The 14906-nt window shown below is 38.5% G+C and overlaps 1 protein-coding gene across 1 annotated transcript in view; it reads left to right on the forward strand.

Annotated features, from left to right (window-relative positions):
- JAG2 (jagged canonical Notch ligand 2) overlaps nt 1-14906 on the forward strand; it is a 68127-nt gene that overhangs the window by 27208 nt on the left and 26013 nt on the right. The window contains 2 exon segments of the mRNA XM_040558672.1: nt 3675-3929; nt 5048-5108. Coding sequence (XP_040414606.1) covers nt 3675-3929; nt 5048-5108 — 316 coding nt within the window.

The raw sequence follows: 14906 nt of genomic DNA on the forward strand, positions 1-14906 counted from the left end.
TTGTTTGCTTTGTGAGGGTGAAGGAGGGGGAGAGGAAACTGGCTTAGATACTGAATCACTGTAAAGGGCCTGTTTTCTGTCCTCTGTCACAGCAGTTCTCGCTATTTTCCAGGTAAGTCACTTGACTTGGCAGCTGTCTTGTTGTACAGCAGAGGTCTGGGCAATGCTTAACCCAGTGCTGCTGTTATGAAGCAAGCTGGCATCTTCACACATGAAGTAACTTTCCATTTGAGTACTTGTCTGCTGCTGGGATGCAGATTGCCTTCCTCTTTCATCTTAGTCTGTAGGAGACTGATCTGTCCTTACAGCTTTAAAACCTTTGCTTGAAAGATGCTGAAGACTACTTCCTGAGATGGTACCTCCTGTTCATTTGGGCACAGAGTACATATGCTACTGTGTTCGTCTCTTTGCATACAGCTACCAACATTGCCTCTTGTATTGCCCTGTAGTGCCTTGTTGGGAATGTCTGACCTCTGCTAAAAGTCAGCATGTTGATGAGTGAAGTTCTTAATTAAGTGTACTCATGGCTCCTGATAGCAAGGTTGCAATTAAATACTCTTAAGATAAGAGTTCCTCTTCCAAAAATCAGATGCTTTGTGAATGTTAATTAAAGTAGAAACTTTGAGCCATCACCTCCTTTTGTGCAAGTCCTTGTACCAATGTCTGATTTTTCTAGAGAAGCTTGTAGGTTTCTTTCATCAAGGAAAAGAAGCCTCTTGCTTCTGAGGAGTATGAAGGGGAGGTTAGAGTACTGTATCTGTTCTTTGACCAATAACTGGATTCAGTTATGTGGCTTATTGCCTTAGTGAGGGCTAAAAGTACTGTGGGGTTGGGTTGTAAGGTGAATTTTAATGGTAAACCAGATGCAGGGAGCAAACCTGCCTCATCACAGTAGTGAAATGTAGGAGAGAATATCTTCAGAATCACTTTAGCATTGTGGAGGAGGAAGGAGAAACCCTGATAAACATGTTTCCCACTACTTGGTTTCACTATGAAGTCTGAAGTAAAGCAGAATCTCTTTATTCTCAAAATTTACTATGGTACTTATGAATGTAGTATTGAAACTAGATGGCTTGGAGCTGTTTTTCCCTGGTGCCTTTTATGGTTGGGGTGAATTATTTTGCTTGCTTATTTCGGCTGTTGTGCCCTTCTACTGATACAAACCAAAGGAAAAGCTATTGAAACTATGTTCTCTTCAGAGGAGTTTGTGAAGATAAAGTTTTTTATCAAAATAATTTTGCCTTTTTTATTTCCCCATTTCTTGACCCCACGTATCAAGAGGAATGTTCTGTATAGGTATATTTGCCAATAGCTGTAATGCTTATTCCAGTTAAACTGGGTTTGATGAATCTGCATTAACTTAAGGATGTTTGATAAGATTTTTATTAGTCACTCCTTCAATCGCAGGGTATGTTTTTCAGTCATCTGATGCACTGATGAAACCCTTTTGGGGAGTATGGCTGTGGCTGTTGCAGCCATTACAATGAGCCTGCGTTGCTGATAGCTGGAAAATAGGTTTATAATGCATACTTGCTCTTTGGTCAATTCCTTGACTATCCAGTGACTCGGCACTTTTTGTCGAGGCTTTTATTTAGATCAATAATCATTATAGAAGAATCATATTACGAAAGGATGTCAAATCTAATCATGAACCTTTTAAAGGTGGCTGGTGGTATGTTAGATACCCTGCTGAGTTGCAAACAGCATGCAGGCAGCTTTCTCTGGCTTGCAGGCTTGTTCAGTCTGCTACTGACTTTGTGCTGCTGGATGACAGAGGACTTTGCATATAGGAATTTGAGAGTTAAAGACAGACTTCAATGTGTTTGTCCAGCCATAAAATGTTTTATGCAGACTAGTCTAGGCAAGCATGAATTATAGTCTATACATGGCTTTACCACTTTTAATATTAAAGCAGAGAGATGCTTTGACTTAATTGGAGAACCTTTCAGTGCTTAATTAAAACACAGCTTTTACCTTTTACTTCAGTGTTCTGTATTTTTAAGAGGAAAGATTTTTATGGTAGAAGCATGCTTGAAAAAAGATGTCAACGTAACAAAAGCAGAGCCCACTACTTCATTACCTTTTGTTTAACAGTGGAATGACTGAAAAACTGTTAGTTGAGTTCTGAGGGGGAAGTGCAGCTTTGGTGGCAGATTTACAGGATACTTCTGTGCTCTCACTAGCTTCCCAGGTGAGAAATAGTCACTTTCTTGGCTTTATTTTCTAAGCCTGATATGTTTCTGAGTAGTAAGTGTGTAAAATGCACTTGATGAATATGAGAGTGCTTGCTATCAGCTTGGCCTGTTTTATATCATTAATAATCTGAAGTTGAGACCCTGTCTCACTATTAGTCTTTGTGTGCGCAGTTTTTGGTTCTGTTTTTTTAGCGTGCTTTTTAAAGAATCTTCATTAGTTAAGAAAACGGACACTGAAGTGCTGAGCTAGCAATATTATAGTAATGTCATAAATGTGTATGAAATTCATGTACACAAGTGGACTTTCTGTGCCCTTTTCTTGCCCTGAATAGTGCTTGGAGTTCCATCTGCAGCTTGTAGTCACCTAGAAAAAACTCTTACAGTAGAATGTTACCAGGTTTAAATAGTAGCTTGAGGGATCTCATTTGGAAGCTCTTATAACTGAGGTCACTCGTCTATGCTTACCCTTACTGTGCTTGCTTTCTCTCAATATTTACTCAAACAATTGTATAATTTGTTGTGCTATAACTGCCTCATCTCCTAGTACTGAAGCCTTTGTATCAAGATTAAAATACATAAATACAAAGTTGACATTCATAAAAATGACAATATTTGGGGTTGGTAGTTCCATAATCTTGCATTTTAGAATCCATTTGTCCCATGCAACTGCTAAAATACTTTGTGTATGTGTGGTCTCAGCTAACTGAGGCTGGCGGTAGCAGTGCTGCTGCTGTCTGTGTGGGCAAGGCAGGATGCTTGTGAGTGTATTGCAGCAGTGGTCATAATTATCTGTAGCTCCACAGGGGATAAGGATAAGCAGGATACAAAGAGAATGGTCCCTTGATAGTCCTTGGTTCATGTGTATGTTTCTTCAAAAAAGCTGCATACTAGCTAGACAAAGTATTCTATGAAATGCTTGTTAAAGATGTTTTGCTTTCATTATAGAAAATGATGAAACGGGAATAAGCTGGTTGATGTATGTAATAGTCAATGCTCTGGTAGGCTTATATCGTTTAGCAATTTTACAGTAAATTAACAGTATACTGTTTTATTTTTAAAATGACACTGGCACCAGAGAACGTTTATACTAATATCTCAGCTACTAGATTATGCAGATCTTGTGATTTAATAGGAACAGAAAGGAGGCAAAAAGAGTCTCAGATCAAGATAAAGCTGTTGGTTGTCAGTATGTGGGTGTGGTATGTTTGGCTGCCTTGAAAAATAAGCTATTTCCTATGGATTATGTTCCAGTTTTTTTTAATATTTCCTTTGGGACACTTTTTTAAATTGGCCTTCCTGTAATGAACTTTGCAAGGCAAAGGAAAATTCAGTTACACAGTAGATCTTTATCACTTAACGTTTTCTTTACTAGGCTTTCTCTTAACCAGTTGAATACTTTGGATTTGAATTTACATGTTGGTATGCTATCAAAATCGTCACCTGTTGAATTTACCTTTTTTTTAAAAAAAAAAAAAATAGGTGAAGACTTGTTAATAGAACGAGTGGCGCATGCTGGCATGATCAACCCAGAAGATCGATGGAAGACACTACAGTTTAATGGTCCCGTTGCCCATTTTGAAGTACAAATAAGAGTGAAGTGTGATGAAAATTACTACAGTGCTCTGTGCAATAAATTTTGTGGCCCTAGAGATGACTTTGTCGGTCACTACACATGTGATCAAAATGGAAACAAAGCCTGCATGGAAGGTTGGATGGGAGAAGAATGTAAACAAGGTAGTATTGTTTACTTCATTTTAGATTAGTTCTATTGTTAATATAATAGAAGCCCTTGCAGTGGTTGATACATGTAGTATCAGTGCTGTTGCATATTTTAACTCATATAGATGTTGTCCTTTGAATACAAGTCTTTGTCAAAGCAAAACTTTTTCTTGTTACTTCCTCTTGAAATAAGTTTGAAAGATGATGGTGTTAAAATAACACAGGAAAAACTCATCCTTTGTGAAGAGTGAAGCCCAGGGCAGGGTACAGTGTTTGCAGTGTGTGTTTTTGGGGGTACACAACATACTTAGAATTCAAAAACACTGAAACAACTTTATGCTAACTCTTTTCAGAGGTGATGTTTCTTCAAAACAAAATGTACCATGCTTGTAACAAAGCAAAATGTACTATGTTTGTAAACATGAGGCTTTTTGAACAATGATGGTAACGGTAATACTGTAGACTTTTAATCTTGTAAAAATTCCCATAATGTTTTCACAAATGAAAAAGTTTAAAATTTAATATATGCACAGCTGAAAGCTTTCTGATAGCTCTTAATGTGAACAGAAATTCAAGTATAATAATCTTTCTTAATGGACCACTAATCTTCCATCAAATCTTTGTTTTGCATTTAGTCTCTCAGTGAGTAATTAGTGCTAAAATTACTTGTCATACTCATCTTTCTGTGGAGGGCTTCTTGTTTTTGTTTTGTTTCTTTTCCTCTCTAGTAAAAAGCTGTTAATGAGGGGGAGACCATCTTTAGGACTTTGTCAAGAAATGTGTATGTCTTCTGAAGCTTGGGATTTCTAGCATAATATCAAATTGATTTTAAAAAAATAACTATTTGATAAATATGCCAATTCTGATGCTCTTGTTGCAAACCTATTTAGTTTGGTAGCAACTTTTTCAGTGAGATACCTTGAGTTATTTTTCACAAAGCTGCAGTGTTGGTGTCTTATGAAATCACTAGCTAGAAGCTAGGTGTATTGGAACATGCCCAGAGACAATCTGCTTTGCATAAGCAACAAGTTACACCACAAAAGCCCTAGCCGAACAGTTCTGGATTGCCACTATACCAAGGGATATCTAGCTGCCCAGACTAACTGAAGACTAAAACTTTTTTTTATTTGCAGCTGTATGTAAACAAGGATGTAATTTGCTCCATGGGGGTTGCAGTACACCTGGGGAATGCAAGTAAGTCTGCATGCTTGAATATTTTACTTCTAAGTACTGATATTTCTAGTGTTTTCCATGTATGCTGCTACTCTTAAAGGGCTTACTTTAAAATTGAAAAAAAGTCTGTACAAAAGCATGGGTGCAACTAGATATGAAGTAGACATCACATGTAAGATACTGTTTTGCAATGCTGTTCTATTTTTGTGCTTATAGGACTTGAACAGATATGCTTCTTGCATTTATTAAATGAGAACCATCCTTTTCTTTTTTTCAAAATCCTTAGGAACTTGGATTTTGATATACTGTTTCTTTGCCTTTTAAAAGGGTAACTTGCTCTTTAAGAATGGCTGTTATGACTAGGAAATGCTCATAGTACTAGAACACTCAATGTATGTATCATCACCAAAATATAATAGACTTTTTCTCAAAGAAGCTTTGTTGGGTAGTAATGTTATAGTAGCAACCTAAGCTTCAACCTAAACTTTATACCCCAATTGAATGTTCTTGGTCCCTGGATATGAGAGAATGGTGTCCAAAATGTTTGTGCAACTTTGTGATTTAGTAGACTCTGATAGCAGGGAAGAGTTGATTGCTTCCTTGTTGAAGTTCCGTTTAATGCAGTAGGTCACGGGGAAACAGGTGCTACTTTTATGCTGGGTATTGAAGAAATGAGACTTGGTCTGCTTGCAAACTGGTGATTCTTTGTAAGTTCTTAACTTTACCTCTGGTCAGTTTTAAGCTATATTGAATCTTTGCTTGGGATGATGCAAGACTTAATGGCTGTCAGAACGCCTGAGAGCTGACAAATATCATTGAGTCAAGCTCTGATAGTTTAAGGCAATTCTGATTTGTTCTCCTACTAGCAAACACTGACCATCAGGGAAGTGGCAGAAGTTGGATGCAGGTAGCCTAGTTTTGTTTGCAGGGTTTGAAGTGTTGGTGTGTGAGCTGTGACAACTGATGTGAACAAGTCCCATTCTGCTGGAGAACTGACAGTTTCTGATAGTGGGGTATGGCAGATAACAGAATCCTAATATAATCCTAAATCATTGCATCGGAATGATTTTATACTAAATGATATACACCTGAAATTTGTCAGATGCTGCTGATTTGTGCAAGATTGTGTTGTAGCTCTTGAACCTGACTGCAAATTCTGTGCTAATACCAGTATGCGAAGTACATTGGTGTTGTGCATATGGTGTTTACTTCTGAAGAGCTAAAAAATCTCCCTTAAAAAGATTATTCAAGGCAGGTATTTATCTAAACCATGGTTCTGTTTTTGTAAGAGTATTTTTAATGGTATTTAGGATCTCTTCCTATTGTTAAATATTTTGCTTGTGGTTTTAAGTATTATGGGTTCTTCTTGCTCTTGGTGATCTTTACTTAGTAAGAAGTACTCCTTCTTTTGAGCTTTCCAGGAACCCTGAATCTTTGCTGAACTCTGCTTTATGTAGGGGTTTTTGGAGCCCTGTGCCTAATTGAGTGTCTTAGGAGCCTGTGAATGTTTGTTTCTGAAATGCAAAGAGCCTTTGAATAAAGACAAACAAGCTTAAGCAAATGTAAAAAGTTGTGGGTGGGGGTGCAGTTTCGTTGTGAACTTTAATTTCTCTGTGGTACCACCAGTATCAGGAAGGATAGAAGTTGGAGAGGAGGAGGAAGGCTTCAAGAGTGGAATACAAAGCCCTTGAAGATGATCTGGGTTCTTGTGATACCTTTTTTTAAGATGTCTGTGAATAAGGAGTCTCAGGAGCAAAGCCTTCCATTACAGAGTCTCATGACATACATGGAAAAGCATCTAGTGGTGTAAGGTCTAGGTGCTCCTTCTAATCAGTCCAGCTAAACAAAGCTTATAGAAGCTTCTGTAGAGAAGGACTTTGACCAAAAATCTCGCTACTTTGTTGGACGGATTTTATTATCTGAAAAAAGTACTGGGGGAAAGAATAAGGGACTTACTGGTCCAGATGGATTGTATGCCGTTTATTTTCCTGGCTTCTTAACACAGGTCTGCTTAAGCAATAGACTGGTGGTCAGCATGTTGAAGGAAAATACTTTTCTATATATGGCCACTGTATTTCCACTATTGCAGAAGACTCAGCTCTCTTTAAAAGTGATTTGTTTGCTGGAGCTCTGTCCCACAGGTATCTCTAGTTTGTATTTTGTAGTGGTTACTAGGCTATGTTGAAAGTGGAACTTCTAACCCAGATGGATAATACTTTCTATAGAAAAATGATTCTGAACTAAAAATAAACAAGGCTCAGAGACATGACCTTTATCTTCAGCAGTACAAAGGAAGCTGTTATTTAAAAAAAAAAAAAACTGGTGCTATTGAATTATAATCTAGATTCCTCCTTCCTGGTTTTTGGACAGTTGCCACTGTCATTTAACAGGTGAAAACAATGTCCTTTTTTTAATTCAGAAGGAAAATGAAAATGTGAGAAAAACATGGGTGTGAGATGTATGGAAATCTACTGGTGCCAATAGCTCCTTTGTTGCCCAAGTGTGCAATGGCATTTATAGAGTTGGAAAACGATTTCCATCTTCATCTTGTATGAACATGCAAATAACTTAAGCGGTGGCTCTGAGGCATCAGCCTAACTCTCATAGCCAGGCTCTACCCTCCATGCTTTGATTTTTTCCAAAGTAATTTAGAGCTGTTCTTGGATTAAATGTTCTAGCAAAAACAAATATTAAATGTAGCTAAATGACTGCAGACTGCTAATAGCTGATAGGCAATTAGCTAAAACTGGATCTCATCAGTTGAACAAGTTCAGGTACCCATTGTTTTGAAGAGGTTATGCTGAAGTTGGCTATTTATTTGCATTTTCATCAAATAAATTAAAAATAGTAGATTTTAAGACAACGTGATGTAGGAAATTTTGTGGTATCACTGAGCCTAGGTGATAGGCTTTTGGTTATTCTGAAGACAGCTCAGAAGTAACTTGATGAAAAGCGAACAAAATGACATCCTTGAAGAAAGCAACTTTGGTGAATCTTGCAAACATAGGAAAATGCAGTCATTTTAAAACAAAAAAAAAGCCATGAACTCTGTCCATTTCCAGGTTCAGTGTTTGACAGCTGTGAACTTTTTGGCCTGCAGTGGGAGACCAAATGGTCTTGTTGGTTGGTTGACTTCACCAGACAAAAGTACTAGGAAAGACTGTTTAAGAAGCAACACTGCCAAGCTAAAAGAATTGATGCTTTATGTATGTTTTTGCATCACTTTAGGTGCTGTATTAAACCATCTAAAGAAGAATGAAGTTATCTAATGACTTATAACTGGGTTAGGCTCAATCATGTTAGGAAATTATCAAAGTGAACATAGAGAAACCACAAACTGACAATCTCCTTCCTTGATTAAAACTGCTGACTGGTACCACTCTTAAACTGTCAGTAGGCTGCTTAACAGCTTAATCTTTTACTTCCTTGTGATCCAGAGTGGCATGGGCTTGGCAGACGTTCAGTTATGCCTCATGTCTGGTCTACATTGTCATATTCCTGCTGGGATGGTGTATTTTCTGAAGCCTCTCTCCTTTTCCTTTTTGTCTTTGAATGCTCAAATGTCTCTTCGAAGCAAAAAGGGGTCAGATCTCAAATACTGCTCTGCTTCTGCTCAGCTGCATCTCTGGAACTATGGTAGGCCCTAGGTTATGTCCTGGGAAATGCAGATCTTTTTCCATGCAACTGTGATACAAAAGCTTCTTCAGAACGTGTAGGCTAACCGAAATGAATGAGAACTGAGATCGTTGACAGTCCTTTAATATGAATTTGTGCAAGCTGAGCAAAGCAAGGAGACAACTTTTAAAACTTCTGAAGCAAATTAATTGTTTAACTTCTGTACTTCAGGCTGTCTTACTGTAGAATTGCTTTTGAAGTACTTCTGGTAAAATTTTGGCTTTACAATGCTGGTGATTTATTAGTTTATATGGAATTGGGTACTTGTTTCAATAGGAAATGTATAGAGAAATGTCAGATTTCTCAAACTTGCTGTCCTAACCCACGCCATGCCTGCTGTAGTCCTTGTATTCAACTTTAGCCCTGCTTGTGAGGTTGGGTTACTGTGTCCAGAGGTTTCTGCAGGCTGTGTGGACCTCATAAGTGTTTGTGTGCACTTAGTCTGTTGCTGTAAGGGCCAGAACAGGCTCAACTATCTTCTGGTGTTTTCCTTCAAGACATGCAGGGACAAAATCCTGAGTTGCGAAACGAGCTGCTACTACTACCTGAGGTGTTGGAGTAATAGTGTTCAGGAGATCCTTTGTTAATTGTTAGAGGCTTTCAGTCTTCCCTTCCTTTTGAGTAGGAGGTCAACTGATATCACTAATCTCTTGTTTGTGTTTTCATAACAGTTGGATGGATAATGCTGTTAGCATTGGTATTGAGGAGCTCTGCTTAAACTACAGAAAAAAATGGATTCTAGTAAATCTGTACTTGGTTACAGAGGTCTGGTGGGGGATTTGAAGCAGGTCATTATTGAAAGACTCTGTAGAGAGTTAGCAAGAGATCTTAGAGGACTGAAAAAAAACCTGCTTCTAAAGGTGGGGAGGAAGTAAGAGCATGAACTTCTACGCTAGTTAGCTCAGATTCAAAATTCTACCACTTCTAAACACCTAGGAAATGCTCACAGATGAGTTACTGGCTAACCAGGACTCGTCAAGAGCAGATCTGAAACCGCGTGGCTTCCTTCCACAGTGGCTCCACAATGTAATATCCATTAGTGAGAAACCTCCTAAGCCAATCTGAACAGTGAACTAGAAGTCTTGTTTGAGCTGTGCACTAGCTGCACCATCTGACCTTTTCAGTTCCTGCAGTGTTGGACTGACTATGATCCTTAAAGAGCTGGTAGCTGTTGTTCCTGCAGGAGTCGGCTTGGTACCTGAACATCTGCTCCCATCTCCTCTTTCACACAAGATACTTTATCTTGGTTTCCAGTTTCAAAGGATTTGCAAAATTATTACTATTGCTTCTCATCATATAGTGCCTGTTACCATAACCAGTATGATTGTACTACACCTCTCGTGTCCTAGTGGTAAGCCTCCTGGGGGTGCTGGCGAATATTTCAAAAATAAGCATATTAAGTTAGGAACAAAGTATGGGATTCATTTTTGTCTTAATTGGTCGAGGACCTGAGGCACATTCTGCACTGTGTGTTAAATAGGTAGTGGATAGAAAGGCACAGAATATATTCTAATGAGTACTACTTCCCAGTAGAAAGCAAGTGAGCTCAGGGAATATGAACATGTACAATCTTAACCTATGTGGTAGTAGGTAGTGCAGACAAATTAGAACAGTAGATCAAAAGCTTTATTGTTGAGACCCTGATATTCATGCTAAAACCACTTCAGTTTTGCTTTCAGACTACCTCTAGTCTGTTCCAGTGGACTGAATACGTGTTTGCTCCTGGAAGACATGAGGTTTGCTCCTGGCATACTGTCTTATGTTACCTTAGCTTAACCTGAAAGGAATCCTGTTCCTTTGTTCCAAAACAGCTCTGTGATGTGAACCAACACACCATCAACAGGAACGATCAGGTGGTTCACTGAAAAAGCATGTTCGTGATAGGAACTAGCACAAATGTAGACACACCCTTAGATCCACTTACTGCAAGTTGACTGAGCAGCCTTCCCCATGTGTTCTGGGTAAACAATGTTGAACCATCCTCTCCATCACCTTCACAAAACTAAGTAAGGTATTGGAGCAAGAATGTTAGCTTTCAATGACTTCATTATAGGAGAAACAAATTTGTAGGGAAAGGCTTGCATTTTTTGGTCCAATAAGAGCTCTGGGAATGAGAGTAAAAGTAGTTGAGCTTTCAGGTAACTGAAGGATTTAAGTATACTAATGAGCGTCTTTTCCTGTTCACAGAACTGACTTATGTCTATTTCAAAGGCAGTAAAGGGGAGAATGCATTTCTGTGGCTTTACCAAATCCTAGTGAGTACCATACTAGCTATAATACTGAATCTGGATGCTCAGAATTATAGGATCATCTAACAGACCATCTTGCTCCATGCTATGCAACTATCTCTTGAAGCATTAAACAGACTTTCTATGTTATTTTAAGTAAATAACTAATATAAAGCTATTGTTCTGACCTATGCAACACCATCCTGTTCACGTCATCAGAAAATTCAGTGGTTTTCCATTTAAGAGGGTTATTTTTCCCCCACCCAAATGATGCGTTTTGCTTCTGTTCTTAATGTCACTGTTTTGCTTCATTTTCCTGTGTTCAGTTTTTGGCCACAGATTCTAAAATGTGTGGAGAAGCTCCCTGCAAAAAGCCTGTTTAAAAAAAAAAAGTGTAAATCACGTCACAATGATTTTTCCTCCTACATTTATAGGATATGCAAGGTACCAGTAAGGTGGTAATTAAAGGCTTGTACCACTTTGCGGATATCCTCCCGAGGATTTATTATATTTTTGGGCTATGTACTTTGACCTAGACTTCAGAAGTAGTTTTGATTTCTTTTTGTGCTGTTGATGGTGTAGGTCTACTTACATATGTTGCCAGCAAAGCTCTGTAGCCAGCTGTAGAACAGAATTTAGATATCCTCTTATGTATCACAAGCTTTTTCATAAGGCTAGCTGGAGTAGATTAGTGATTGGATGAAGCCTGTGATACGCATTTTTTCAAGTGAACATCATGCAGAAAGTCCAGGGCTCTCAAATAAGTAATAGAAGTGATCGAACCAGAAGAACAGACCGTGCATGAAGGTGGTATAAAACAGCTGAACGAATAAAGTTGGCTGTTGAGAGCACTGTGGCTTCTTGGTACTTAACAGACTTCTTTTTGGATAGAGTGAATCATACAAGGTGCCGAGGGACTGTTTTTTGGACTATCGGGCTGGGTACATCACTTCACCTTTCCATATCACTGCTGTAACTGCCACTGGAGGATTATCATGAAATTGTGGAGAGCAGAAAAGCTCTGGAGTCCCTTAGTCCCACCTTCTGCCAAAAGTAGGTCTGATTAGACCAGTAGACCAGATTGCTCATAAATACTGTTAATGCTGGTTTGCATACAGCAGTATGGAATCTTCTGAACACCTTGTGGCACCTGATTCAGAAATGCTCTTTTAATCTAGCTCTTACTATATAATTAACACAAATGTGCTCAGAGGAAAAGAAGGACCAGTATCAGTTCTTTTCTTAATTATAACTATTTCAGAAGAACATATAAAAAGCATAATTCTGTAAGGACAATTCCTATTTTATGGGATTCCTATTTACCAGTTTAGCTTTTTAATAGCCCCAGAAAAAAGGGAAAAATTATATTTTTCTTTTTCTTAGCCTATGAGTACTTATGCATCATTGAACTGTGCATAGTGACACATGCTTCTGTGGGATTTCTTGATAACGAAATTTACTGCTTTAAAAGCACTGTAGAAGATCCTTCTTTATCCTGGAATTCAGCTGTTTGAAGCCCCACTTGCTTATTTTTAACTAAGCATATATACTATGAGTTGAATTACTGTGGCTTTATCTAATTGTCAACAAAAACCGCTTTTTCCTGTGTGGTTTCAGTCTTCAGATTAGAGAAGCTGCAATGTTATCATCAAAGCCTTGCTGATGTTAGCTCCTGCCACCTCCCCGTCCTCAGCCTTGTACTTAAATTCTTGTTTTCTGTTGCCACCAGACGTTCATCTAAGGAAAATGGAAGCTGTGAAGCACATTTGTAGAATTATCAGGATCTTTTCTGCAAGTTCTCAGCTTCAAGATGACTAGCAACTCTTCTCTTATTCCTATTGCACTCCGTGTTAATCCTGACCTGAAGGGAGGCTTTGGTCTGGGAGCAGATGCCTGTGCTTCAGCCTTCCATCAGGAAGTTACTAAACTGTAACAGTCTATTTATGGTAGCTGCTTTTGTACTGCTAATAGCCAGCAAAGGCTAAGATTAAGTAAGCAATTTCTGATTTTGTTCTGCGTTTGGTTGTGGAGAGGAGTTGGAGCAGATGAAGTCAGCAGGGGAAGGACGAAGGAAGTAGAATCTTGATTCCAGTAAGGATTTTCTTTGTCCATTGTACAATGGGAATCTTTAAGTTCTCTAAATTTGGCTTTAATATCTATTCAGATGTGTAAAATTTAGGATTGCAGAAGCTTCCAACAAGTTGTTCTCTATATGGGTAGGGGATGGGAGAGGGACAGGCAGATGGACGGGGAAGAAGTAACTTCACCCTGCCATTAGCTGTGCTAGCAGTTTCCTTTGTTTTTTATACAAGTGGTTACTTGAAAAGGAATTCTGTTTTTTAATAGATATTGTTACTTCTATATCTGTGCCTTTTTTGCTTCTATTTTTTTCTGCCATGTTTTGACTTTGATCTTTACCTCATATTGCAATGTGCCCACTTTTGTATTGGTTTCGTTTTATTGATCCCATCTTGCTTTGAGTGAGCTGAGATCTATTAAATGTTATCTTATTAGAAGGAAGTGAAATTAAAGCTGTTCTAGCACCTGCTAATGTAGGATGCGACCAGACTTCCTGTTCAAGAGGAAATCCTAATTTATTCTTCCTTGTAAACTGAAGGCTGATCAGCTTACCACATAGTAACCTTTTGACTTGTAAACATTGTGTTCCTTTGATTGGACTGCCTTTAGCTTGTAGAAATGGTTTCCCTCGGGCTTGGTGGTAACTTTAACAGTAACCTTCATATTCTTCATGCTGAATATCATGAAAAAGCAGCAATCCTTTACTGCTGAACCAATTCTAATGTCGAGTCAAACATACCTGCAAATTCAAGGAGGTGTTTAAAATGCTCTCAAGTTTGAAGAAGGTGGCTGTATTTTTCTTTGCACTCCTAATCTTCAGTGCAGTGTTAAACAAAGAAGTGTTATCTATTGGATATAGAAAACACATGGAGTTGTTATGATTATCTGCTTTGTGATGCAGACTTTCAGCCCTTGAAAATGCCTGTTACATGTGGGTGGGGAGTTGGCTCAGGCTGGGATAGTCATGGTGAATCACTGGCAGTAGTGCCAGGTTTGGCATGGATGCAGATTTGGGCTGGGGCCAGTAAAGTGAGTTAGAGCTTTTTTTTAATTGTTTATTATCAGCCCCTGAAAAGATGTGCCTGTCCCTGAGAAGGAAGGAAGAGATCAAATTTAGCAGGAGTAGTATTTGTTTCCTCGTACTGCTAATACAGCAGAAGAAAACTGCTTCTAAAGTATATGTGTTTCCCAGGCATGTTCTCCTGACAGCTTAATGTAAAGAGGCAGTCGGCTGCCTCTGGACTGCGTGGACAATTGAGGCTGTCCCGTATGGATCCTGCAACTCTGGGGTTGTGAATGAGGAGGAGATGGCAGGACTGAGAATTCAAAGTAGTTCTAGAGCTTTATGCAATAAAATAATTGTCTTGCAAAGATCTGCAGTGGGATTCCTTCTGTTTATGTAAATAGTAGAAATTTAATATGCTGCCAGCATAGTCTGGTCTATTCCTCTGGGGATTGATACTGCTTACTGAAATGGTGGAATGATTCACAAGGAACCAAGACTTAGTTTTTCCTCTTTTCTTTTTTCCTATACCCAAAAGACTTAAGAGCTTGTCTATTTTTTTTATGGTTCTTGAAGAGTTCTCGAAGCTTGGTGGTATTACAAAGGTGAGGTATTCTTAAGAAAAAAGGTTTCTAATGCTTTTTCCCTGCCAGGCGTATCTCCACTGGCATGCCTGTGCCCAGCTCCCATTCAACATGTTTTTATGCATCTTTTTTTGCTAATATGGCTCTCAAACTGTTTATAAGAAACACTTTTATAAGAACAGGCAGAAATACCTTTTTAGCCCAACGGAGTAAACTTACTATTTCTGTTTGGTTAGAATGTGTGTGAAAC

This window comes from Cygnus olor, chromosome 5 (genome assembly GCF_009769625.2).
Source record: "Cygnus olor isolate bCygOlo1 chromosome 5, bCygOlo1.pri.v2, whole genome shotgun sequence".
NCBI classification, from domain to species: domain Eukaryota; kingdom Metazoa; phylum Chordata; class Aves; order Anseriformes; family Anatidae; genus Cygnus; species Cygnus olor.